Source organism: Lutjanus erythropterus, chromosome 11, assembly GCF_056507025.1.
Source record: "Lutjanus erythropterus isolate fLutEry1 chromosome 11, fLutEry1.hap2, whole genome shotgun sequence".
NCBI classification, from domain to species: Eukaryota; Metazoa; Chordata; class Actinopteri; order Lutjaniformes; family Lutjanidae; genus Lutjanus; species Lutjanus erythropterus.
This window is the reverse complement of record NC_139327.1, coordinates 21886412-21913964: the sequence shown is the minus strand read 5'-3', so window position 1 is coordinate 21913964 and position 27553 is coordinate 21886412. Positions and strand designations below refer to the sequence as shown.

General features: G+C 39.4%; 1 protein-coding gene across 4 annotated transcripts in view; it reads left to right on the top strand.

The window, feature by feature from the left end:
* Positions 1–27081, top strand: part of grik1a (glutamate receptor, ionotropic, kainate 1a) — a 59200-nt gene extending 32119 nt beyond the window's left edge. For 2 of the 4 annotated variants that reach the window (XM_084731286.1, XM_084731283.1), the window contains 9 exons: positions 3553–3666; positions 4586–4789; positions 6334–6557; positions 7209–7327; positions 10025–10242; positions 11894–12119; positions 18487–18737; positions 20630–20798; positions 25656–25794. In XM_084731286.1, the coding sequence (XP_084587412.1) occupies positions 3553–3666; positions 4586–4789; positions 6334–6557; positions 7209–7327; positions 10025–10242; positions 11894–12119; positions 18487–18737; positions 20630–20755 (1482 nt within the window). In that variant the 3' untranslated portion in view covers positions 20756–20798; positions 25656–25794. Of the gene's footprint in view, positions 1–3552; positions 3667–4585; positions 4790–6333; positions 6558–7208; positions 7328–10024; positions 10243–11893; positions 12120–18486; positions 18738–20629; positions 20799–25655 lie in introns of all 4 variants that reach the window. The other 2 variants (XM_084731285.1, XM_084731282.1) reach the window with 1 other exon arrangement.
* The last annotated feature ends 472 nt before the right edge of the window (positions 27082–27553 follow it).

Below are 27553 nucleotides of genomic sequence, written 5' to 3'. Positions count from 1 at the left end.
TACTGTAATTTTAATTCCATTCAGTACTCTCAGCCCTCAAAAGCCTCCCCCCAGAGGAAAAACCACAACATGGTAGGAACGTCACATAAAACGCTCGACTTTATGGTCATGAAAAAAACGAATTATCAGCCGGTTGCAGTCGTGTTAGTTCTTGGGCACTGGAGTGTTAAATGCACTCTGAAGGGGATGATGAGACTAAACAAAGTGAAAGTCTCCTGGGAAATAAAGTATTTTCTCTTGAAGTTGTTGAATTTCTGGAAATAGCGTTTTTTTTTTTTTCTTTCCCCCTTCGTCTCAGTTTTCTTGGCCTGGCTTAGCATGTCTCCTGCTCTGTGGTAACGGTTCTCCGGTCTGATTTGGTTCTGGACAGAGATGAGCTTTAGGATTCATAGATAACATTTTACTCCAAGCGCATGAGAGAGAATCCCTGTCAGTTTTTATAGCACACTTTGTTGTTGGAAGCTTCTCTGGTATACGCACGATAAATTTGCAAGGCTATACGCAGTAAATCCGTGACTTAGGGGTTTAAGAGATGATGACTGTATGCTGAGCAGCCGTCCCAGGATATATTTTTTAGAATTGATTTCATTGACTGGGTCAGATTACTTTGTTACTTAAACTTCAAACTGACTAATCGTGCAGTTGACGTTTCATAGACGATATTTCCCAAAATAACCCTGTTTCATAATATACATCTTGAGCTAGATTATGTGAAACATTCAAAGACCAAAATACCCTCCAAAAACATTGTCCTCACTCTGTCCATTTATCTATGAGATTGAGGACAATACAATTAATTAAATCCAACCCCGTTCACTGTGTTGCTCATCTGCAGTGTTCAAAGATAAGACAGATTTATGGACTCCTGCACAGAGTGGACTCTTGCAAAAGTGCCACGGTGGAGATATAGAGTGCTTTTAGCAAGGTTATAAGTGAGCACATTTTCTGTCTGTCTGACTGGGTGAACAGAATAAGCGTAATGAGGAGTGAAAAGCATGTTATCTTTTCCAATAGGTAATCCCACATAGCCCCTTTTTCTGAAAAAGAAATTGTGAAAAATAAGACTGTACCTTCTGTAGAGCTCAGTTTAATAAGAGGTACTGATGCGTTCACTACTCTTCATCCTCTTATGCAGTAAATGAATGAACAGGCCTTTGTTTCTGACTAAAAATACCCAAATTCATTACTTTTTATTCACAGACTAAATAGCAAAAAGGAGGAAAGCCTGTCCCCGTCACTGGCTTTATTTCTTATTTACAATGAAGCTTGCTCATTTAATGCACTTAACTTTATTGCATCACTGTCATGAGCCCCCTTGAGCTTTGCTCAGCTCTTAACCAGTGAGGGGATTTGAAAGGGTCAGAATCCAGCTGCCAGACGCCTGTTCTAATCTGATAACTGTCTGGATTATGCCGCCTGGTCTGATGAGCCGGACACTCTCATTCACTGTTACTGTGACAGTATGGAGGGCGATCACCATGTCGTCCTCCGTCCCCGCCTCACCCCGTCTGACCCTGTCCTTCTCATTCATACTGTACCAGCTGTTGTGATTCCCACTTCCTCACCATTGTATAAAATTAGTTCTTCTCCTAATGACGGTTTTCATTATGTGTATCAGTTTGTCAATTATTAGGTTAATCATGTAGTCTATAAAATGACAGCAAGAGTGTAAGTCTTTATGAATGTTTATGACTGTCATTATTTGGTCAGTTATGTCATTTTTAATGCAAACGTCTTGACAACTTGGCATTAACTAAGACAAAAATGCCTTTGGTATTAACCAAGACAAATGTTATAAGGCCAATTTGATGACAGAGTACAGTACCAAGGTGATTTCTCTTACAGAGTTACTTGATGGACAGATAGCAGTTAGCTAGCTGACTTGTTGCTAAACGCTGTCTGCTGGTACCTGTAGCTGCCGTTAGCTCAGTTAACCATGGAGCTTGCTAGCTCAGTGTTTCCAAACCCTAGTCCTCAAGGCACAATGTCCTGCATGTTTTAGATGTTTCCCTGATTCAAATGATCAGGTTGTTATCAGGCTTCTGCAGAGCCTTGATGACGAGCTGATCCTAAAGCCCAATATAATGTCATAAAATGTCTTTTTTTTATTATAACAGTCAAAAACCTAATGATGTTATCACATAAGCAACAAATCAGCAAATCCTAACAACTGAGAACCTGGAAAAGTTTGGAATTTTTGTTTTAAAAATAACTAAAACAATTCATTGATGATAGAAACAGTTGCCACTGAAATAACTTATCACTTAAGTTCTGTATTCAAATAATAATATTGTTAAATTTGGTAAGGTAGTGGGTGTTTCACATTATGCATAATTTCCACATACAAGTAATATTACAAACCAGATATGCAGAATATTAGTAATGTGTTCCTTAATACAACTTCATAACTGACAACAATAACATACAGACAAATGAACAATAACATGCACGTTCTTGTATGTATTTGTATTAATGTACAGAACACGTGTCACTACTGGGCAGCGCCATAGCTCATACTCCACCTGGCAATTTGTTATGTATGCACTGAATGGCTGGACATAGATAAAACTTAGGCAGAACACAAGAGGGGGTATGAAATCTCCTTCACAAATATGAACACCCAATCATTCAAATGTAGTCTGGCAATCCTGGATACTCTGTTCTTTAAAGGATAGTAGATATCGTCACAGTCCAGTGCAGTATTGAGCCATTTTTATATTGTGATATTTAATATATTGTTACAACTTATATTTGTATTTTTACAGTACACGGCATTCAGAATTGGACTTACTTGTGCTGTCAGTAGGATTTACAGTATTTCAGATTCAAGCAATGAAATATAAATGCTAACAGATGTCCATGCCAGTCCAAAGCAATAATTCATCACATTTGTTATGAAAAGCAGCTTTGTTGTTCAGGCTGCACAACATATTCAGCACTTGAGCGTCAGATAAAACACTGTACACATTGGAATGATGTTAGTTTATTCCAACTTCTACCTGCCACACGCTATCGGCAGCTCCGTTTGGAACAAACTGCTTCTTCTTTTTCATATTCACTGTACATAGACCGAAGCTTTCGGCACCTTGCCCAGAATCATCAGAGCAAAGCTGCGCAAAGGGAAATAGTGTCGTGTAGAATAGTGAATGGAGCAGAAGGTTGAAAATGAGCCAAGAGTGTCGGGTCTTTTAACCTTATACTTTTTCATTTTTCTGTTCGACGAATCAGAAAATATGATTAATATGCAGCGTATCAGAGCCGTTTCTAGTTTCCTCTTAAGACTTGGAGACTAAATCAGGCTCTGTATATCTGGTATCAGAGATAATAAGAATAATCAATCAGCTTCTTTCCTTTAAGAGCAGCTGATGAGTGTCAGTGATCATTAATGATAAAAATAACCTTATTCAAAGCTCACAGAACTAAATCTATACACTACAATTTTGTCTTCCATAGTGACTCCAGTAGCAGGTGTCAGATGGGTCTAGCTGTGACTCTTATCAAAGCAGAAAACGTGGTTCAATAAATCTAAAGTTCTTCTGTTTGCCTTTCCAGATTGCTGTGTGGAACTCGTATAGGGGGATGAACCTGACGGAGTCCAACCAAGACAAGAATAACAATGTGACAGACTCTTTGGCTAACAGGACTCTTATTGTCACCACGATACTGGTGAGGAAGGTTAAACAGAGGACAGCATAGGGAGAAGGAGGGGAGTACATATGGGATGTTTAGAGTGCAGATACTGTGGAAGGACAATAGAGGAAATTGTAATGAGAGGGGGGAAGAAAATGTTGGGAAGGTGGTGTTTAGGGGAGGATTGTTTGAATTTGTGTTGTCACAATTTTGTCTAATTATGCACACAGGCCACACACAGAGAAAAGCTAGCATAGAAGAAAATATATATTTAAATATATTCTCAGCCATCAAAGTCATTGGATATTCAGACATCCTTGTTCAAAGACAACTAGATTTGCTGTTTGCAGGGTTTCATTTGAAGGTTTAGGGAATGCTTACTTTTAGCCATTATGTTAGTAATATGCTTTAATAAGAATGTACTAAATATAAAAACCATGCTTGGTTTTCATCACAATCTGATGTTTCTTCTACACAATCACTCGTGCAAACCAAAAGTCTTTTAAAATTTGAAATGATATGGTCACTTTCATATATAAACCCTCAGTTAAACCCTCACTCTATTAATTAACAAGCATTAAATGATCGTGATCAAAACACACAATCAAAGCTGGTAAAATAGACAAAGTGACAGTATACATTAATTTCATTGGGTATAAAGGAATTTGCATTTATAGTAACAATTTTGATGTGATGAGAAAGGGTTCAAGAATCTCCAAATTTTTGGTTTCAGTACATGGAAGATGCTTGAAAAGTGCTTGAATCTGACTCTTTAAAAAGCTGCACGAACCCTGTGTTCAGACATTTTTCCAATCATCTGAGGGTCATCACCTCTGAGAACTAATGAAGCGGTGAAGCTTCCTCGAGATGAAAAAAACCCAAATTCCGTTGCCTTTAACTTATAAAGAATATGTGTTGAAAACAGTGAAAAGCAGTGACTTCTTTTTCCATACAGGAAAATCCATATGTGATGTATAAAAAGTCGGACAAGGAGCTGGTTGGGAACGATCGTTTCGAGGGTTACTGCCTGGACCTTTTGAAGGAGCTCTCCAACATCTTAGGTTTTACATACGAAGTCAGACTGGTGGCTGATGGGAAGTACGGAGCCCAGAATGACAAGGGAGAGTGGAACGGCATGGTCCGGGAGCTGATTGACCACGTGAGTTATTGGCAGTCACACCACAGGGTTTTATACACAGATATATTAGTTAACCAGGACAAACATTAGATTAATAAGAGACATTTTGGCTTTTTGGCTTCATGAATGTGATAATCTATTCTGTGTTGTAGTAATAATAGTCTGATTTAAATTGTTGCTTGACTGAAAGAAATATAAGTGAGGGGAAAAAAACTTTCAAAAATTTAATTTTTTGGCTAGATTTCAAGATTTCCATTTTTGTTTAACTAAAAAACAACAATGTAAGAAGATAAAACATTGTTGAGTCAATATTCAACTTTTGGTCTAAAGCTGAACTGCTGACAACTCCTAGACTTTTGAAGAGACAAGGAGCCCCAGCTAAACTTTGATTATATTTACATTACAGGTTGTTAGATGAAGCTTTGAATAGTTGCTGTATTATTTGCCATCATTTTTCTCACTGTGTTTTTCCCCTGTCATCCATGCCCCCCTCCCCTTTGCCGTGGCTCTACACCCCCCCAGTTTGGGAACCGCTGCTTTAATCAATATAACTCATATGTTTCGTCAACATAAATGTAATTCACTGTGTTGTTCGAGTGCTGCCCTGTTAAAACGGGTTGCTGCCTCTGTTTGTGTGCTGCAAATGGGTGAGCAGACACTTTCTTAACTGCAGTGAGATGTTGCTTTTGAAAGGATAAATGCCAAGAAGATTAAAACAGAATATTTTATTAGATAAAAACACTGTGAATTTTGGAAACGATCCCATCTATCCTTTTTCAATAAATTCTGACCTCAGACTTTAGAACATTTTAGAGGTACTGGAAATGTTTCGACTACGCGACTCGGAAACAGCCATCACTTAGAGCCATTTAGGATTAAAACGTCATCATAATGAACAAAGCTTCAAAGCTTCAAACGTCAGTGCAGCCCTACCTACAATGATTTATATTTTATAAGCTTTTATTTTATGTTTTTATCATGTAAAATCTGTGCCTGAAAACTGTCAAACCCACCCTCTCATTACTCAGCTCTCTTTAAAAGTAGGAGTCACTTACAGGGTTGTGATGTGAATAAAATTTCTGCATTCACACGGATTAGTCTGTCATTAAGTTCACAGATGGTGATGTGTTTACAGAGCAGTAAAATCATGTTTCTTTGATAATATCAATAGGAGGTACAGTATAATCAGTGGTCTTAGCATGTTTGAAGTAGATACCCCCTCTGGGTATGTAACAGGGCTTTTAACAAATAACAGGGTGACCATAGCTATGAGTCATCAATTCATTTTGTTCTTACATATAAACAGCACTGATACTCGTTCACAGGACTTTTGACACTGATTGGATAAAAGTATCCTGTTGAGCTCGTAGTCTGTCACCAATCATAGAGGAAAAATCTACAATTTTCCTCCATTAATCTTTGGAAGCTTTTTCTCTGTCATGTTGTTTTGTGTTACTCATTTGTAATTTGAAGTTGGTACATAGAGATTTTTTAGTTCTGTTCATAGAAATTGAACAAATACTGGGAGTGGTACTGAATCCGTCCTCAAACTCTGTTTTTTTCAGGTTGCTGACCTCGCCGTGGCTCCCTTGACCATCACCTACGTTAGAGAGAAAGTCATCGACTTCTCCAAGCCCTTCATGACCTTAGGTATCAGCATCCTGTACCGCAAACCTAATGGCACCAATCCGGGCGTGTTCTCCTTCCTTAATCCCCTGTCTCCGGACATCTGGATGTACGTGCTGCTGGCCTGCACAGGAGTCAGCTGTGTGCTCTTTGTGATTGCCCGGTAAGAGCACGGATTGGTGGTTGGGATAATGAGATGATGTGCGATGGGGATGGAAAAATATAAGTGTCGGTGAGGGTAGGACATATAGATGGTGACAGCTTACAGAAGTGTTCACAACCAGCTTTGCATCAAACTCTGAAAGTGCAGAGGACAGGAAAGCAGCGAGATGCTGCCAGCACTGAGGATTTAAAAGAATAGACAGAGTCATGTCTGAAGTATCAAATTCACATGACAAGAATCAGAAACAGTATGAAATGATTGGCATTGCCATACTTCAACAAATTTCTAGTTTTGCATAGCCGTTCTAAAATAATCAAACGGATGCTTTCACTGCCAGATTGGCTGCCATTATTTTTGTGAAGTAGCCGGGAGTAATTGTGAGCATGCTCTTCACCTCCCTCTCTGGTACTGTGTAAAACCCTGCCAGTGGATTTCTGAGATGTATATTTATTGTGAAAATCAAAATGCAAATCACCGTCAGGTGTAGATTGCACTGGAGAACAACTGGAAGCTGGCAATGACATGAAATGCACGGCCAGATTAGCTGCAGTTCTTAAAGGAGGTTATGCTTCTATACATTTTGCGTCTTTCCTCCTGATATTGAAATTTCTTTTCATCTCTTTGTCTTTGTATTCTTCTCTCGTCTCGCAGGTTTACGCCATACGAGTGGTACAACCCACATCCATGCAACCCGTCCTCGACTCTCATACAGAACAATTTCACTTTACTCAACAGTTTCTGGTTTGGAGTTGGAGCTTTAATGCGGCAAGGTATTTAGCTCACAATGAAAGTGATTATAATCACTATTTTTACATGAACAATGGATCAAATGACTACTTGTATGTGAAAGTGATTGGTCCAAAAAGTCCTCAGCATCATTTCTATGTGCCAAAACATTATAAAGGTTTAGGTTTGGTTAGCTTTAGGCACAAACCCAGCATGATCAGGTTTAAGGAACAGTCGCAGTGGTTTGGGTTAAAATGACACGTGTGTTTAAAGGGAATTAAGAAATTTATTTCTAGACACATTATTCATGAAAATAATGCTGAAAACATACGAAATGACTGAGAACTATGCAGCTGTGCAATTGTGGTGTTAGATCATTAAACAGTTTCTGTGTTCAGAAGTTTTTGACCGGTCCTGAATTGTGGTTCAATGACACAGTGGAGCCAGACGTCCCCTAACACTATATAAACTAGAGCACATTTTCATTTAGCGTTGGCAGTGAAGAGCAGACCAGTTCTTTTAAATTTTGGTCACCTGCCACATGCGAACGGACTCATGAACGAACCCCCACAAACTTACCTTTAGAAACTTTACAGTCCAAATCAAGTCCAGCAGTCACCACTCGCTTCAGTTCAAACAACCTGACACCGAATCAACGAAAAGAAATTAACATTCTGTTGCAGGTTGACATGAATGAGTTGGTTTTCGGGGAGGTCACTGTCCTACGGCTCTGGTGGGTCAGACATGTCCGCTGAAGTCCAATAAAGCTGCTACACAGAATGACTATCAGATCATTATTTGACACCAGTATTTGACAGTCTTTCAGAGCATTTTTTTCTTTTTTAGCAATTTTGAAACCTTATTATATAATAGGTGATTTTTTTTAATCATACAAATTTAGCTGGGTGGTTAATAACACATTTTTCTGTGGTGTGACCAGCTCAGAACGCACATTAATTATTGCTTTACATAGACTTAAGATCAGGAGACCTTAGCTGCCATAATTACAGTAATAAGTAAGGTTATGGAACGATCTTGGTCACGCTTCAAAAAAAACAACACTGTGCATTTGAAACGGAAAAAGAAGAACGGTCTCCTGTTGATGCTCTACACTTTGCTCATAATTACAACAGCTGCCAGATGGCTTCGCCACTTGAACGTAAACAAGTCATTTTGGGGGTACCTGACTGATGCTATGGTTCTTTTTGGGGTTAATAGTTTGTATGACTGTATGCTAACTGCTCACAGCAGACAGATAAATGTAGTGACTAGCTGGAGAATTTAGTGCATCATTTAACAGCTAAAATAGCAAATATTTCACGTCAGCATTATAGTGGAAACCAGATCAGAGTTAAAGGGACTCAGTTATTGCAGGTTTAAAGGGTTACTACTAACAAAGGCTTCAAAGGCCACAGGGATCTTACCGTAGAGCTGTCTAGTGTACTCCCTGTACCACAGTAAAGACTATAAATCCTCCTCTAAGCTGTTTAATTCATAACATCAATATTCGCCTCAGTTTTTCTGCGAATGCCCCTTCCGCATAGCCTGGATCCAGTCCTCATGAATTGCAACCATTCCCTGTTATAAGAATTATGTTTCACTTCATGGAGACTTGCCCTCCCTCAAGGCAGGAGATTTGGGCAGGATAAGTCCGACATGCCTGATTGGACGGCCAACAAACCCACCGACAGCACTGGTTCACGACAGAATAGTGATGCTGATGAAATATTTTGATTCCTCTGGGCTACGTTTGTCAAATTTATTTAGTCCTGCATAAATGCAACAGTGTTGGTAACTGAAGAGACAAGCAAATGGAGCTTTCATTAACAATCGTGATGCCTTTATATTTTGGTTTATTTTGATTTCTGATCTGTGAACCAGATCACTGACAAACACTCCACATCCTGTGTCCCACTGAGCTGCAGCAGGATTCCCATTAGAGCATATTCAACAAACAAGCTCAGACAGGTTTCACTATAATGAATGTACTGTAAGATAGGTGTCTCAGTGTCATATTCTGTGTATGTGGTGTGTGCAATATGCAGTTGTTGTTTAGTGGTTAACAGTGGCCTTAAATGGGAAAATTTTGATGCTAAAACATACATACTTTGATCAACATTTAGGAAGGAATACATAAGCTACAGAATAATATAAAAGCCTAAAAGAAAAACAAAAAATAATGGACCCATACTTGCTCTCTGTGGGATGCCAGAGTAGCTGTTAAACCAACCCTTGAGAATCTGTCTGGTACTCTAAAAGCAAAGTTCAGTGTTATTCCACTGAGCGAGAAAACTTTAAAGATGTTTAAAGAAAATGTTCCCATACCTGACACATTAAATATATGAACTGTATTCTTTAATTGCATTCATCTTTTTTCATTGCTTCCTTTCTCTGCACAGAGAAGACAAGATGCAGCATCTGCTTTTTCTGTTTAATTTATTTATTATGTTTCTGGCATGGTGTGTTCCCTCATTTTCTTTATATGCAGCCTTTGTTCTGTCTGTCATATTCGGGTTCCCTAATTTGCTCTTTTTTGTTCTGTGACGTTTTTCTTTTTCACACTGACAAAAAAGTAGTGCAGAGGGGATGAAATAAACATAGTATATGGAGAGGTGCACAATTTATCATTTAGGGATGAGGCAAAAATCCAATTGGAGCTCTGGTGTGAATCCAACTATTAAGATAACCCCATTTTATGCTTTTATTTTAAAAAAAATCTTTTGTCCCCCTGTCACTCCCAGGCTCAGAGCTGATGCCTAAGGCTCTGTCCACTCGTATAGTCGGCGGTATCTGGTGGTTCTTTACCTTAATCATCATCTCCTCCTACACGGCCAACTTGGCTGCCTTCCTCACCGTGGAACGAATGGACGCGCCCATCGACTCAGCAGATGACCTGGCGAAGCAGACCAGGATTGAATATGGGGCGGTGAGGGATGGATCCACCATGACCTTCTTCAAGGTACAGCTGTTCTAGGCTCTGAATGAGCTTTTGACTTTATCAGAGTCACAGCATAAAAAAGTAACATTGAAATTATCATGAAGAAGTGCCTGTTTGCTTTTTCAAATTAGTTCAGATCAAGTTGTAGCTCATGTAAAATTATGTTTTACATATTGGTGAATTTAATTATCATAAGTAAAAGTATTGCAGCAGAGGTCAAATGAAAGCCCTCATCCATATGAATTGTAATTTTCCATATTGAATACACAAAAACCTAAATTTGAATATTCACTTCTTTGATTAAATGTTTTTTTTTTAAACAAGGGCATGCAAAAAGCATTTTTTCTTGTAGCTCTCTATCTGGAGTCATATATGTTTGCATGAAATGTTTGCTTGGTTTTTGAACTGGACTAGTTTATCAGACTCAGGTTATCGCTAAGTAGGTTCTCACATTTGGTGTTTGGTGCGTGAATCAGTGTTATTTAAATTAAAGAGCTGTACAGATTCTGAGCAGGAATATGCAAAGTATTCGCCAGAGAATGTGCAAATGTTCACAGCATGAAATATAAGACTATTTGAAATGCATATCATGTATTATGTTGTTGTGTCATGACATCACCTGAGCAACCTGAGATGTTTCTGTAACAACCTGACAAACCAAAAAAAGGCTCCTCTTTTAAAATAGCTGAAGACTATAGTGAAATATAGAGAATAGTTGATTACTGCTGTTTACAACAAATATCATATTTTTGTCCAAAGAATCGATATAATACTGTATCATGGAGAACCATTATTGGAGCACAGACAGGACTTAGGAGGAGTCAGTTAGGGCATGGACTGGACACAATAGTCTCAGTACTTTGTGCTCATCCTTCAAAGATTTGTAGTTTATTCCCATCTGATCATCTGAGTGAATTCACAAAACAGTTTATTTGTATTCTGTCATGCTTTTAGATGTGTGTGTGAGTCAGTGGTAGACAACCTTCACTTCTGTTAAATCAGGATCATGAGGGTTTCCTAAGCTGCATCATGAAAAAGAAAAAAATCTAAAGACTGAAGCAGAAAAAAGACTCGCATTTACTTTAATGAAAGGCAGCGTAGATGCATCAAGAGGTAAGTATATGATGAGAAGTGGAGAAGATGTGTTTTAAGAGTTCCTGTGTTTTGGGTTGGAGTTAAACATATGCTAACCTTTTAGTTCATATTATATAACGTATCACTGTACCGATGTCCTCAGGCAGGGCTGTCACTTCCTTCCCCCACCGCCACCCACTCTCCTTACATCCCGGTGGCTCAGCAGGGGTGATCCATGCAGGGCTTTATCCTCCCAGATTGCAGCCAGTGATTACGGCTGCCTGGATAGGAAGAAGCAGGCTGTGTTGATGGCTTGAACAAATTGAATCAGCTGGAGGAGATTAAGACCACAGCTGTCCCATTTTCTCTGACTGAGCAAGGAGAAACACACAAACACAAACACACCAAGACGCACACTCAAAGACAGATAAGAATCCTGCACACCCTGCTGTTAAAGTTATGTGCTTATGATAGTATTTAAAATATAGCTGAGAACATGTTTGGTGTATACATGCGCAGCCACAAACTCACGTAGCCTTGGAGCACAAATGCACAAAACTTTTTACCAACTTCACTCTGTTTGATTCCTGTTTGGTAGAAATCAAAAATCTCCACCTATGAGAAGATGTGGGCGTTTATGAGCAGCAGGAAGAATACTGCATTGGTCAAGAACAACAGGGAAGGCATCACCCGAGTCCTGACGACGGACTACGCCATGCTGATGGAGTCTACCAGCATCGAGTACATCAGCCAGAGAAACTGCAACCTCACACAGATCGGAGGGCTCATTGACTCCAAGGGCTACGGAGTGGGAACACCAATCGGTAAGAAGAATGAGACGGAGATGTTGTGGACATAGTGTCATTAGCAGAGTAAAGGTTTATTCCTCACCACTTTCTTTGTTGGTTAATGGAGAATGAAAGGACAATCAAGAAAAGACACACTTGTACATATCACTTTTTAAAGGGATAGTTCAGACTTTTTACAGTCAAAGTTAACTTTATTGTCAATTCTGCCATATGTACAGAACATATACAATAGAGGGCTGAAATGCCTTGTCTCTCAGACCCCAGGTGTAAACATTCAGTACTCAAAACAACAATAACTATTAATACAACACTGAGATAGAAACAAAATACCAAGGTGGAAAAAGGAAAGTAAAAAAGTAAAAACCCTAGAAAAGTACTAAGAATTTAAATATTTACAAGTTAAGCAATAGCAAAGAAGAAACGGAACAGAAAGTGTAAAGAGCACAGATAAAGGAGAGCTTTAATGATGATATGAACTGCAGTGGATAATTATAGTGCAGATAGAAAGAATAGTGCAAATACAGATGTAACAGATGTACAGGTTATATTCCATCTACAGGGTGAGTAATTAGCAGCAGTTTAGTAATTAGAAGCAGTTTGCTCTGCCCCCATCTTCCACCTTGGCCTCTCTGACCACATCACTGTTATGCTAAAGCGAGCATACAGGCTGTGGGTGAAAGTCACACATAAGCCAAGTATTGCACTCTCCAAACCAACCAAACTCCACAGATGAAATCACTAATTTTAACTCACAGAATGTGGGAGTCACGGGTCTGCCACTGCCTTGTCCCGTTCATTTGTTTGTGTCATTGCGTGACTTCGGTGCTTATTATAATAGTTCTGATTCACCAAAGTAACGCAATAACACAAACAAATTAACAGGTTGAAGCAGTGGTAGGCCAGCAACTCATGTCTTCTGCAAGGTAAATTTTCTGATTCCGTCTATGGAGTTTGGTTGGTTGAGAGAGAGCAATATTTGACTTAAGTAGTGGTTTCCAGTCAGAAAATGCTGTCTGATGACAAAGTTAAGAGGTGAAAATATTCTAAATATGGCAAAGACCTAAACTGATCCACTTGATTTTTATAGCAGGTTTTGCTTAGCTCCTGTGCTGGTTTCCCTCTCTGTGTCTTCTAACTGGGGGCGTACCAACCGCCATCTATTGTAGTATCACTGACTGTCGATAAATCCCTCATGCAACCCTAGATTAAATAATCTGTACTATCCCTTTAATGTCTTGTTGAAACAACTCCACACGTATTGAAAATTAGATCCAAACTTCTTGTTGCAAACTCTTATTGGCATGTGAGAGAGTTTGGAGCTGTCCTTGTAACTTCAACACAATGAGACTCAATTATTGATTTGGGTAAAGCATTTGTCACTTGTTCTTTGTTGTAGACTGCAGATGTTTAGCCTCTAAGTCAGTGAAAACAAGCCACAGACAAATCTACACAGAACAAATCACATTCTTCAAGCTCCTCTGAAAATATTAAAATGCACTGAAGGCCTTTTGACAGACTGAGCAGAATTTTAATAGCAATTTAAATTGAAGGCTTTGCACTGTAGATACAAACTTAAGTTTATTTGGAAATTGTGTTTTCATTCTTCAGAAGTTGAAGTACAGAGCTGCTATCCTGTATATTTCCTCAAGATGAAAATGCACTTCCATCAGAACGGTTTGCCAGCTGTTCAGTGCAAATGTTCATGTGAGGTTTCAGGCCAGTTTCTTGGATTGAGAACTTAAAACTGGAAGCAAGTCAACCCACTGGACCGTGTTTGCAGTCTGGACTGTTGGATGTTTACTTAAGCAGTGCTTAACATCTTGTGTCTCTCTGGTATTTACTCTTCTCCTTCTCCTGCTGTTTTTTAGTCTTTTATTTTGTTGTTATATATTCATCTTAAACTGTCTGACTCACTGAGCCAGTTTAGTATATTTTTTTAAAACTGTGGTAGCTCTGCTGAGCATAACCAAGCTGCCAAAAACATTCTCCACACCTGTGTAAGTTGCATACATCCATGACTAGAAGCTGGCAGGTGCAGGACAAATATAGGCCATTTTCACTAACATGAAACTGGCCCTATTCTGGTTGAAGCATCTAATTTTGAACCGTTGCTGACCATGCTAACCGTGTCTGAGTATTTCCACCAAAAATAAAATGTTTCAGAACCTGAAAAATCGCTTTCCACCTGGAGCTAAAAAAAAATAGCAGGTTTTTCTTAGGAACTAAAGTGGGCATGTCATATTCAACAGGTCTGTGTGCATTGTGCAGCGCCCTCTATTGATGACATCCTTGATTACAATGGTTCTGCTCAAAACTGGTGGAAATTTGAGCTGATTCACTAGATAGCAAGAGGTAACCAGTTCAAGAACCAGAGCTTATTTGGTGCAAAAGGGCCCATATTTAAAGAGATGGTTAATCCTCAAATCAAAAATTCACATTTTCCCCTGGCCTGTAGTGCTGTTTATCTACCTAGATTGTTTTGTTGTGTGTTGCCAAATTATGGAGAGATCAGCCCGTAGAGATGTCTGCCATCTTTGTAATATAATGGAACTAAATGGCACTCTTTTCAAAAATCATGACCCGATTCTGCTGCAGAAAGAAAGCTGTTCCTACATGAAACTGCTGATAACACTGTCTGGGGTCTTGTCTTGAGTAACCAGGTCATGATTTCTGGAAAGGGACACTGAGTTTGAATTTTTCAAATGTATTTTTGGTGCTTTGGGCATCACAAGCCGAGTACCATTTAGTCCCGTTATATTGGCGAGAAGGCAGACTCTACAGATCTCTATAGCTGAAATCTCCAAAACACGGCAACTCACTCCAGTCAGGATGGATTAATAGGTTAAACAGGTCAGTAGAAAAATGATTTTGGGGTTAACTGTATATCCCTTTAAATATTTGAGGATGACAATGGAAATAATGCACTTGGGGATACCCCCTCTCAGTTCATTTCTGTAATTACCATGAGATGTCCACCATGATTGCAGATATTTAATGATTGAGTGTTCTGTGAGGCATAATTGCTGTTTTTGTCAAAGAGATCTGGTGGCTTTGAAGAGAGCACGGAGTCTTCTCTTCTACTTATAACATGCACTTAAACTGATATTGATGTTTTTAGGTGTCTAAAATATGTTTTGCTGCTGTGTCCACAGCAGTTCAAAACGTGATCTGCAACATCCAGTCCAGACAAATGATTTAAAAAAGATTATTTTTTGGGCTTTTGCCTTTAATTGGATAGGGACAGCTGAAGATATGACAGGAAAGGGGGTAGACATGCAACAAATGGGCCACAGGCGAGAATCGAATCAGCAACCGCTGAAGACCAACAGCCTCAGCACACGGGGCAAACGCTCTACCAACTAGAAAAATGATTCAAACAGCAAAATTACCTGTTTTCTGAGCTAGGTTTTCTAATAGTTATGAACTTTTCCCTCAGGTTTGTGTGTATGCTGCCAAATTTTCAGAGACTTAAATAAAGGCCAGTTCAAAGGTTGCAAGGCTCTCCGCCCAGCAGCAGGGGGACTTGTTCAGGGTGCTGACCACAGAATCAATATTCATGGTAGGATTCAAGCAGAGGATTGTTGGCAATGCCTCTCAATCCCTGCATGATGTTAGGATGGCATGCCGTGGGTGGGAGGCAGTGCCAGTGAATCTCTGTAGTTTGAAAGACCTCCACCAGAGACTCAAGCTCCACTCACACCAGCCAGCCAGCCTTCCTAATGAGCTTGTTGATTCCATGGTTGTCGGCCACCCTGCTGCCCTTGAACACTGCTGTGTGGGATATAATGATGGCCGCCACAGAATGGTGGAATATCTGCAGCAGAGTACTGATGATAGCAATCCTCCTCAGAAAGTTAAGTTGGCGCTGACCCCTTTTGTAGAGGGCAGTGATGCTGCTAATCCAGTCCAGCTTGATGTCGAGCTGCAGTTCAGTCCACATCATTTGTCTGTATTGAGCCTCTTTTCCCTGCTGGTACTAGCTAGAGAGGGGCAGAGGTATAAAAAAGAGGTGTCAGGTCAACACCTGTGATGCGCCTGTTACATGCTTTGACTGAGCATTTGGATGTTTCTAATGAGAGCATCTGCCTGCGTGAGCATGAGTGTCATTCAGAGCAGATCAGGTGATATGGCATTAAAACAAATGGAAAAAAACCTGATGCAAAGCAGGAAAAAGATGCCAACCTGCACCACAATTTGTAGCTTGCGGGTAAACCGCAGAGGGTCCAGTGATAAATGTGTGTTCCCTCCAATTACTTCAGTACTTTTTTTAGTTGTTTGGTGTGTTTGGCAGGATATTTTCCACAACACAGGGACTCTAGGTTCAGGCTTAGGTTAAAGATGTGTTTAACAACTAAACACAGCCGAGTTGTACCCTCAGGCTGATGCCCTCAGGGCAGATGCAGCCGTGCCTGGGCTCAGCAGAGTTGAGCTGACAACTGAGTCTATTGGAGGTTATTGGTGGATAGTGGAGAGTGAAGGAGAGTATGCTAGAGGAGTTAGGGGAGAGAGAGTGGGCAGATGCCTCCTTGTCAAACATATCAAAAGTGGTTTAATTGCTTCAACTCTCTGACCCTATCTTTATTTCCTGCAGTCACCTTATAGCCTTATAGTCACTAATGATTCTCATCCCAGTCCACAGCTCGTCGTGCTGCTCTGCTGTACTTTTCTCTCCTTCTTCATGTGGCTGCTCTTCCCCTGTGTAGTCTTCTCCGTCAGATGTTTCTATATCTGCTTCGAGCATATTCATATAAGGCTTAACTTGGCTCACTAACCTAAGTAAGGCTTCAGAGGAAAGCTTCTACAAGTTGCAACATCAGTTCATACTCCATTAAATCCTGCTATGTATCATATTAAAGGTGCAGTAAGCAATTCAGAAAAAAATACTGGGGCTCATTCCCACATTTTCCTGCCACAGACTATATTTTCTGCCTATATTTAAAGCCTGAAAACAGAGCCAGTACATTATGCTTAAAGCTTATTGCGAAGCGTTTGCCCCGTGATGCCAGAAATAAACTGCCTACCCCAGCTTTAAGTCAGTTCATTTCAATTATATGGCCCCAAATCACAAATTTGCATCATCTGTACAGGATACGACAGCCTCTATCCTATAAACCCCAAAAGACGTAGTGTAGATCCCAAATGCAGACGGTAAGAGGCAGTATTGATGATAGAAAAAATAGTGTCAGTGTATGAAGACCTAGCTCAGCATTACTCGAAAAACATTTTAAATAACAACTAGAAGAGCACTCAGAGAGTACAGACCTCTGCTGAGGCCAACAGTCCAGCCTTCTGTGGTATGCAAATTATCCTAGCCCAGAATAATCTTTAAATGGGCTTATTTTGGTAATATTGTCTCGCAGAAAAAGGAAGCATGATTTGGAGTAGATATTGGTTATTTCTTTCATACCTGCAGCATTTGCTTCTACGGTGATGTTTGAGTTCAGCTGCTTTGTTTTGTGTAACCACCACATACCAAGGTTTGTGCATGTGCGACAGTTTCATTTCATTTTTCTACAGAGACTGATGTTACAATGGCCTCATGTTCAGATGAGTCACTTGCAACACCAGTGATTCAGCTCCAAAATTTAATATGTTGTTCCTTGGCCAATGTTACACCCTTCCACTAAGTTTAATGAAAACTGCAACAGTAGTTTTTCAGAGTTTTATATCCTCAAGATAGATCCTAAATGCAGTTCATTGATCTTTGGCTAATTAATAATGATTTAAATTCATACATAGACAAATAAAAACAATGGTAATTTACTAAATTGTCTTAATTGATTAAGAAAAAGTTAGCAGTAATATTTCCAGTATTTACAGACATTGACACTTTATATTAACAATAATACAAAAGCTTAGTCATTAAAATGAGTGGATCATTAAAAATGCATAAAAATATCATTTATGTTACATTTTTAATATTTTGGAGGTAACTGATGTTTCCTGGTAACTGGACACTTTTAATTTTCTTAATTGATACTTCCATTAAAACAGAGTTTTAGGGTCATGGTTATTTTTAGTTCTCCCTCTTTTACCCTCAGTAATGACTCTCACTTAGTTTTAATAGAATAATTTGACAATCGGACATTTTTCTGTTCCACTTTTTTTTTACTGTGTTGAGGTAAACAGTATTTTTTTTTTTTTTTGAGTGGCCCTGTGGACTTTTTGTCACAGAGTTAAATCAGTTCTTATAACAAAGGTTTATTTTCACAATAAAAACGCTCATGGTTCACTAAAACAAATTAAACAGGGGTGCCTCTGCAGAGCTGCTATGGCTTATTTATTAATGGGGCTTTTAAAGTTATTTATCGATTGAGAAAGAAAAGCATGTAATTACTCTGTCGGTGCACAATGTTTTTCTCTTTGCTTTCTTCCTCATCAGGTTCTCCATACAGGGATAAAGTGACCATAGCCATCCTTCAGCTGCAGGAGGAGGGGAAGCTGCACATGATGAAGGAGAAGTGGTGGAGAGGTAACGGCTGTCCAGAGGAGGACAACAAAGAAGCCAACGCCCTGGGTGTGGAAAACATCGGCGGTATCTTCATTGTCCTGGCTGCCGGTCTGGTCCTGTCTGTGTTCGTGGCTATCGGAGAGTTCATCTACAAGGCTCGCAGGAACGCCGACATAGAGGAGGTGAGTGAGAGTGAGGAGCTGCCACTGTTCTGCAGAGTGATGATGATAAATGACTGGAGTGAAGGTCATTCTGCTGTGAGGGAACCGGCAACTGTAATAATATCTTTGTTTCAAAGTATCGTTGAAGAAAGAAGGTGCTTGAATTAACTGCAGGTTGTTTAAAAAGTGTTGTAAGAAATTAGAATATTTATGCTAATTTATTCTCACAAAACATTGCCAGTCCTCAGAGACTGAGGACAAGCAATGTTTTGTTTAGTTTTTCTTTTTTAGTTACTAATTAATGTTTTCTAACTATAGACGTTCTCGTTAGATGTTGTTTGCTTGATCAAAATTAATTTAGACAAAATAATATTTACACTTGCTGGTGTTGTCTTTGCAACCAGAAAATCACTCGATGGATTTGTGACTTATCAGTGTCTCACAGTCCCACACAGTAAACAGTGGGTTGAATATAGTAAAGAAAAGTGCTGAGTTGGAAGCTTCAAATGACACCTCAACTGTTCATTCATTATTATTGGTGTAACTTTAATATTTTTCGATCTGCACTCTATTTTTCATGGTTTTTGTGTCTAATTGACTACTGAGGACAGCAGGTTTTGAAATTAATCCAGTGCTCAGTGAAAAGGGCTGTAATGTACTCCTTATGGGTCATGTACGTCCACTAAAAGTGCTTGTTTTGACACTGGCAGGCTCAGATTATTATTCTAAGTGTCTGACAACATTATGGATATAATTCTTAGACCTTTTTGACCTCATTGCTAAAGAGTCTGTTTAACCAGAAACAGCTCATTTTTGCTCAGACAAAAATTAGCACTTGATTCAGACATGACAGAAACAAAATAAAACTCACCAGTATCATCCTGACTCATCTTTCTACTTACCCAAAAATCACCAGCTCTGGTTTGGTTGAAATAAACCCTTAATTCACCAAGGTAGATGTGAAAATACTTTCTCCCCACTGCTTCTCTGATGTCTGACCTTCCTCTCACTCCTCTCCTGATATTTTCACATCTAATGTGGTGAATAAAGGGTTTATTTATTTTGACAAAACAACCAGAGCTGGGGGATTGTTGAAGTAGTAGAAAGATGAGTCAGGACGTTTTTGGTGATTTCTGTCCAGTTTGAATGAAGTGTGTTTTACAATAATAAAATTAGTGTTTCTGTAATTGGAGTTTGGAGGGTTTAGCAAGAGCAATAAAACAGCTGTTTCTTGCAAAACAAAAAGGTCTTTTCTCTGTAGTGATCCTTGCTATCATGTTGTCAGACGGTTAGAATAAAAAATCTTAGCCTGTCAGTGACTAAACAAGCACTTTTAGTGTTTGTACTTTGACAGTTCGTAATTACCCATAAGGATTGCATTGCAGCCCATTTTGCCAGCTGCCAGCTGCAGTGCTCTCCCTCAATACTGGACCAAAATCTGCAAAAACTGCTGTCTTCATTAGTCAGTTAGACACCAAAACATAGGAAGATTAGAGACCAGGTTAATAAAATACTGAAATTACCCTTTAATTCTTTCTTTACCCTTTAATAACCCTTTAATTTCATCAGTACTGGATTATGCTTAAACTTGCATGTTTTGGTTCCTCTTTTTTCGTGATATCATCTCCGTCTGTTACTTAAACACAACATTTAAAATGAAAATGAGTCATTATTAGTCTTATTAAAGCACAAATTCTGTCTTCTCCAGAGAACGAGAAGTTCCCTTTCCACACTGTTACGAAAGAACAATAGTGCCATTCACATGAATAGTTTCTTTGCTTTGCTTTGTATGTCCTCTTTTCTGTGCTATGATTTCTATTCTTTGTTCCATTTTTACACTTTTTACATGCCTGTTTTGATCTCTTTTGTGGTTTTCTCCCTCCGTCCTTTATTTCTGTGCATGCCCGTGTCAGGCCTTTTGTTTCTTTTATGGGGTGCAGTCCCGTCAGTTCCAGCGGCGCGGCTCTACCTCCTCCTCGGGCACCTCCTTATCTACTGATCTGGAGAGCGGCAGGCTACTGGGAGATGACACGGAATAGCCCTGGCAGCATATTTGCAACACATACATACTCTAGATAATAGGTTTGTAACCAGGTGTCCTTCTCTCTGCCCCATTATACCTGCACCTGTGTCAGCCAATCCCAATTACCATGACCATTTTACCCTCGATACCTGCCCCTCGTGCTCACACCACTTACCTGCAGATTATCCCTTTTCTCCACTATTTTCAACTGAAATATTGTTTTCCAGATGTATTTTTTTCCGAAGGCCGATGCTAAGTTTGATAAGATTATAGTGTAGTATTATACTGTATAATTGTGTATATTTTATGGCTGTAGTCAAGTGAAGAAAATCTTGGTCAACTTAAATATTACCTACCCTTCATGTCTGATGGCGATTCTGCTGAGATTAATTGGCCACAACGTACTAAATGCACTCTACCTGGTAACCCTAAATGGGTGCAAATCAAAATTAACCACAGATGCCAAGCGAATGAATCCCTGCATTTTGACCATTTCATTTTCACACATAGTTACCAGAGCATGTCTGTGAGATTAATTTGCATACTGGTAAGCAGAGCAGAACTGGTGTAGGTTCCATCAATGTGGAGTAGCTGAGTAGTGCTGAAGTACAAACTTCCACAAAAAGCAACATGAAAAAACAGTAAGCATCCAACCTAGTACTCTTGGTTTTTAGTTAGCTTCAAATGAGGCTTAATGTTCACACAGTTTGTCTTGACTGTCCCTCAATATTGCTACCTTAGTCCAACATCCCCCACTTGCAAACCTTGAGACCTCAAAAGTAGGGAGGATTTCAATATAAAAAAAAAAAGTCTAAGGGACTTTGTTTCCTGCATTCTGGTGACTTTAAAAGAATGAAAATAAGAAAATAATAGATGCACTGCAACAGCATTTGTATGTTAAATCATTTTAATGTTACTTGTAATTCTCGGGAATGAATACAAAATAATTTGTCCCTCTCGCATGAACTCGCATGTCCCTCTCGCATGAACGGTTTCTTCATCATTCACTTTATTCACTTTTTTCCATCTTGGCACAGCAGATTTTACAAAATGCATGCCCCTTTCCTTTAAAACTTTCCATAAGAAACATTAATTCTAAGAAGTCTGGTTTGTTGTAGCTGTATTGTCGTCCAGGTGGAAACAGTAGACTTTTAGAGACATACAGGGCTTCTACAAGCTGGCCACTTTTAGTCAGAAACAGGGTGTATTAATGAAAAGGGGGGGGAAAAAAAGTCAGAAATCAGGAAAAATACAAGAGACTTGTGATCCCAGGGGGAAATATGGAGAGAGCAATGCAAAACAGGAGTCTCCTGGGAAAACTGGGATGATTGGCAAGTATGCCCTACTTCTGGTATTACAGCTACATTAGCTGCACAACATGCTAACGCCAAGTTCATTACTCAAGTTTTAAATACACAATATAGCTGATGGAAATCTATCTGACATGACCCAAGCTGGAATCATGTTCATGGATTATGCAATACCCAACGCATCTTGTGATTCTCCTGGGTGTCATAGCAACTGGCAGCGACTAGCAGGAAACGAACCATTACCTTGAATAAATTACATATTTTTCTGTTCAAACATCATTGGAAACATGTGGGATAGTGTAAGTACACAGCTCAACAACATTACAGATATCTTGCGTGTTTAGACATTTAATGTGGAAATGTTGCATTTTTAAGTAGTATTGATCCATCAAACATCGGCCCTTGTTGAAGAAGCAAAATCCACACGTTGCAATCAAAAATAAAGTTAGGCTGAGGGCATATATAGCTATTTACTTAGGCTGGTACTTTGACATGGTGTATACTAGTTTGGAGCAGAATAAATGTTCAACACAATATATATATGCATAATATGTACATAGCCTGTCATTCAAAAATAAAATTCAGCACGTGTGCCTCCTGCTCCTAAAAATAACTGAATAAGAAGCACTTGTCTTCTTATGAAACTAACTCCAGCGACTGTGAGACCAATGAGAATTTGGTCAGACAACAGCATATATTAATATATTTCAGACTTTAAAGACTTGACTCTATTAGGAAGTAATAAGCTTATTTTATGAGGAGAATACACCTCGTCTTCATGCAGGCATGTCTGCTTCATAAGTGACCGCCCCCTCTTATCTGTTTGCTCTCATTATACAACACGTAAGGAGCACTTAACTGATGAAAGCCTGAAAATACAGACTGTAATTAGGCAAAACACTCAGGACATCTGGAAAGCCTTTTTGTAAAGTTGCAAATTATTATATAAAATATGTGAGTCACCTGTTTGTGTCCCTTTGAGCACAAAATTATTAAAATTCAGGACAGTTTGCACAGTGTGACATTTTAAGTTCATATAAACAGTGTAATGCTCTGCAGAGCTGCCCTGCTGCTTTCTTGCTTCCAATACGAGCCCACAAGTTTAGCTTCATTCAGTTCAGTGCAGTCTCAGTAGACATTTGTGTGTGCTTTAGAAGCAGACTTTGAATGCCATTTGGGAAATCAAAAGATAGGAAAAGTTATTTGAATATTTTCCTCCTCATTAAGCTCCTGGGTAGACTGGTGTGGTTGGCTCAAACGTGGATAACAGTGATGGAATAACGTGTCAGCTTAAGATGTCCCCTGACAAAGTAAAGTTGTCTTATCATAAATAATTTCCGGTGACTGCAGGTCATTTGAACTGAAGAAATGATGGATGGGATCACAGAGGGATATACACTTTTCAAGGTCTTCACTGCTGCCCTGGGCTGACCTTGTTATCTAATCGCAAAATCAGTCTCTTCCCAAAATGTAATGAAAAGCTCCAAGAAAATATTCAGATCGTTATTGCAAGTATTCACCACTGCAAAGAAGAAAAGAATAGAATAAAATCTTTATTGTCCACCAGGGTGGAAATTTGCCTTTGGCTCGCCAACACAAAAAACAGGAACAGCAGTTAGTAAAACAAACACATGGGGAAGCTCACATTACATGTTGAAATAAAAGCAGTTCATGTCATGTCAATGGCTTAAATCTCATTGATCATTTGACAGAGTTAAAACAGTGTATGCACAAAGAAATTCTTAAATACATTTTTAGTTGCTAGAGGGACTCTGCAGCACCTCCCAGAACTTAAAGGCTCAAACTGGCTGGCTTCAACTGGCTTCTTCTTCAGCCCATCTGGGTCAAGGGAATTTGGGGTTTGCCAGTTATTCTTAGGTCTAGAATAGGAATGGGTAATTATTTTGCATGGGGGGACACATGACAAATTAATTGGGTTGCCATGGGCCAGACACAAATACATAAGATCCTAATAATGATAATGGATATAGTAATGGAATAGTCAACAGTGCTCTGTTTAGGGCGCACCAGCATTTCTGTATCTGTGAGCTAATAGCTGGCTAACACAATAATACACTAGAGTGAGTTAGTTGGTTCTTAGTTGCAATGTGATGAATTGTTGGCAGGGTCCAAAACTTTAAATTTTAAAGTATGCCATATATGCCGCATACAGGCCAAAGTCAACAGGCAAACTCAGTAATTTTATCTTGCAGAACAAAGGAGTTGTTTATCTACCACTGCCTCGATTTGTTAGTTTGTTTGTGTTATTGCCTGACTTAGATTAATCGGAGCTAACTCTTAAAACACTGAAATCACATAATAAGACAAACAAACTAACCGACTGAGGTGTTGGTAGACCAGTGACTCCTTTGTTCTGTGAGATAAAATAAGTGATTTCACCGATGGAGTTTGGTTGGTGTTGCGAGAACACCATTTCACTTAACAGGAGCTTTTACAGCAAAGTAACACAACAAAAATGTTTGAAATATAGTGTACACTTAAACTGATATTGATTTTTTTAGGTGGACCTTTTTTAAGGGGCTAAAAAAAACCTTTTGGTGCTGATCCTGTCCACAACAATTATTTTCTTAGCTTCTGTGCTGGTACTACTATGAATACACTAACAATGGATAAGTACCTCATACAACCACATCAGGTATTCCAAACTGTACCTTTAATGTCACATTCGTATCTGATTTAGTTTCTGTTGGGTAAGTTTGTTTTTGTTTATGTTTTTTTGACAGTGTTCTCACAAGTCTAAATAATACATTAAATGAATCAGCAGTTCTTGCTCCTCTCTCTCTCAGTCTTTAAGGTCTGAGGTTGGTACGAAGTAGGTGTTTCCCTCATTCGTGGGAAACCCTGCAGGAAGCCGCATTCGTTTGAGAAGCCTTAGGCAAAGCCTGAGGATGAAAGAAGGGAAGACCTTCCTGGTCCTTGGATGCAAAGACCATCAGATAAAAACTGCTCTGAAGTTTCTGCTCTGAATGATAATTTGGCAAATAAATTTACTGGGCACCCCCTCCTCATGTGGAGGAGAGAAAAATAAAAGGCAAATAAACATGATCGAAGATTAATGAGTTCAATGCAATGTATTATTCTGCAGAATCAAATAAGCCCAAGGCTTCTCATTTCAGATGGCCCTCTCTTTGATCATTTCAAATAATTACCATATTATGAATTCATAGCTCCCTGCGTGAGGATGTTGCACAGCAGACATTGTCCTTCAATTCTTGTCTGTGTAATTGGATTTTAGGATGAGACAACAGAGTTTACAAATCTTTTACAACCTTTCAGATAAATGTTGTTGTTTTTTTCATTTCTGGTGTTTGTCTGGTCAGACTTTGGAGCTGAATCGCTGTCATTGGCCGCCTGCTCACATTCAGCTGCAGGCACACTGTATCAAGTTTCATTGCCTTAGGTTTAAAATTAAATTAGTATAGCTTTCAGTTAATGCTATATCCAGTAATTCCCCAGTAGGTCCAATTATGGAGCAGCAGTAATTCTTCATGTAAGCACATTCACACAGTCTTAAAAGTCATGGCCAGAGTTTGTAATGACTTAATTGGTGTCTTAACCCAAGCTTTTAATTGTTTCTTTTGGCAGTGCATGTCTTTTAGCGCCATGATGGAGGAGTTGGGTATCTCCCTGCAGTGTTACAAAGGCATCCAGAGGAGCTCACGACCCCACAGCAGCACAAGGTCAGCGTGCATCTTCTGTCAGCCCAAACGCACTGCCAAGAGGGAGCGGGCAAGACGGGACTCCAGCACGTGAGCCTTGGATCTAAAAAGACAGACGGAACTTAGATCAGAGACCGCTTGATTGCTCGCTTTCCACCCCTCAGAATCTTCTGTGAGCTGCAGAATGATGTGAAGTTGTTTCCTCATCACCCCTGTCTTTATACTATACGTGTATGGATAATACATTAAACATGATACTGTAGATGTAGATGACAAAGTCTTGGCTTTGTATCAACATTAATAATGTTAAAAAGGTGACGACAACATCATCATACACTCTTAGAAATAAGGGTTCTAAAATGTTTCTTTGCGAAAGGCTGAGGGTCTGCTCAGAACCATTTGCTTCTGAAGAACCCTTCATTGAAGAAAGAGTTTAAGGATTTTTGAAGGCATCGCCCTCAAATATTCAAATGTTTCAAATGGCATTTTTAAATCAATCTTAACTTGGTGTCCCCTTAATTAATTTTCCTTGTGTTCTTGTGTTGTGCCTCTGCGTCTGTAGATTATAACATGGTTCTTTGTAGAACCCTCAGAAGACAAGCAGGTTAGAGATGAAACTCCTATAGAAAGCAACGTTTTTAGATCATTTTTTGGTGGATTTTAGATGAAACCCTTGGAATATAAATGTTCTTGGTAGAAATCCTGGGTTGGGTTCTTATTTACAACCTTCAAAGGTGGAACAGTTCTGCATAGAACCCCCAGAAAGGGTTCTGGGTAGAACCATTACACCATAGAAGGGTTCTAAGTAGAACCAAGGCCCTTTTCCACCAAATTAACTCTGGTTCTTGAATCACTTTCATCCGACATTTTTGGAACCTTGATACTGTCTTGTGAACCAGCCAGCATTTTCACCAGTTTTGAGTGGAACAGTTCTAATCAAGGACGTCATTAACAGAACATGACCTACCCTCTGGCTGTATTTAGGTTCGAGCTGGGAACTTTTTGGATTCCGAACCAATTTGTTTTTAGCCGAAATGCTCAGAATGATTCAAGATGGTGTTTAAACCAGAATGGGGCTGATTGCATGTTGGTGGAAAACCCCAGAAAGGGTTCTGCCAGGGAGCCAAAAAGGGTTCTTCTATGGGAACAAGCCTAAGAACGCTATATGGTTCAAGTTAGCACCGTTGTTTCTAAGAGTGTAGTTAAAATCATCGCTGTTCCCTCATCGCTGTAGTTCACTGTTCTGAGCAGTTTGCAGAGTTGAATCTGCACACTTTATAGATCCTCCCATTGTGTAAATGTATGACAACTTCACTGATTTTCAGAGTAAAATGATTTTTGCATTTTTTAAACCGGTGTCCGATTCGCTGTTCTTGTTGTTTATGCTTGGCACAGCGGTGTGTATGCGTGTTTCTTTGTGTGCCTACTGGCAGGCAGCAAAGTAGCTTCAGAGCAGGCTGCTGAGCCAACTCTGGCCAGTGAAAAGAGATAAGGACCTCTAAGGAAAGTCAGGAACACACCTGCTGTTTTATACCCTTCAAGCACCAACATCACAGACACCACCCTACACAACCACACAGTCACACACACACATGCACACACACACACACACACACACACACACACACACACACACACACACACACACAGACACACACTCACATAGGTACACACAGCCTCATAAGTGTTTGTGATCATAACATAGCTGCTAAAGGATATGAGACGGGGAGAAGGAAAGGACAAAATGAGAAGCAGGTTTTTTTATTATGCATGAAATTCTCAGGAGGTCAAAGACAAAACACAATTTCCTTGTTCCCCTGGGAG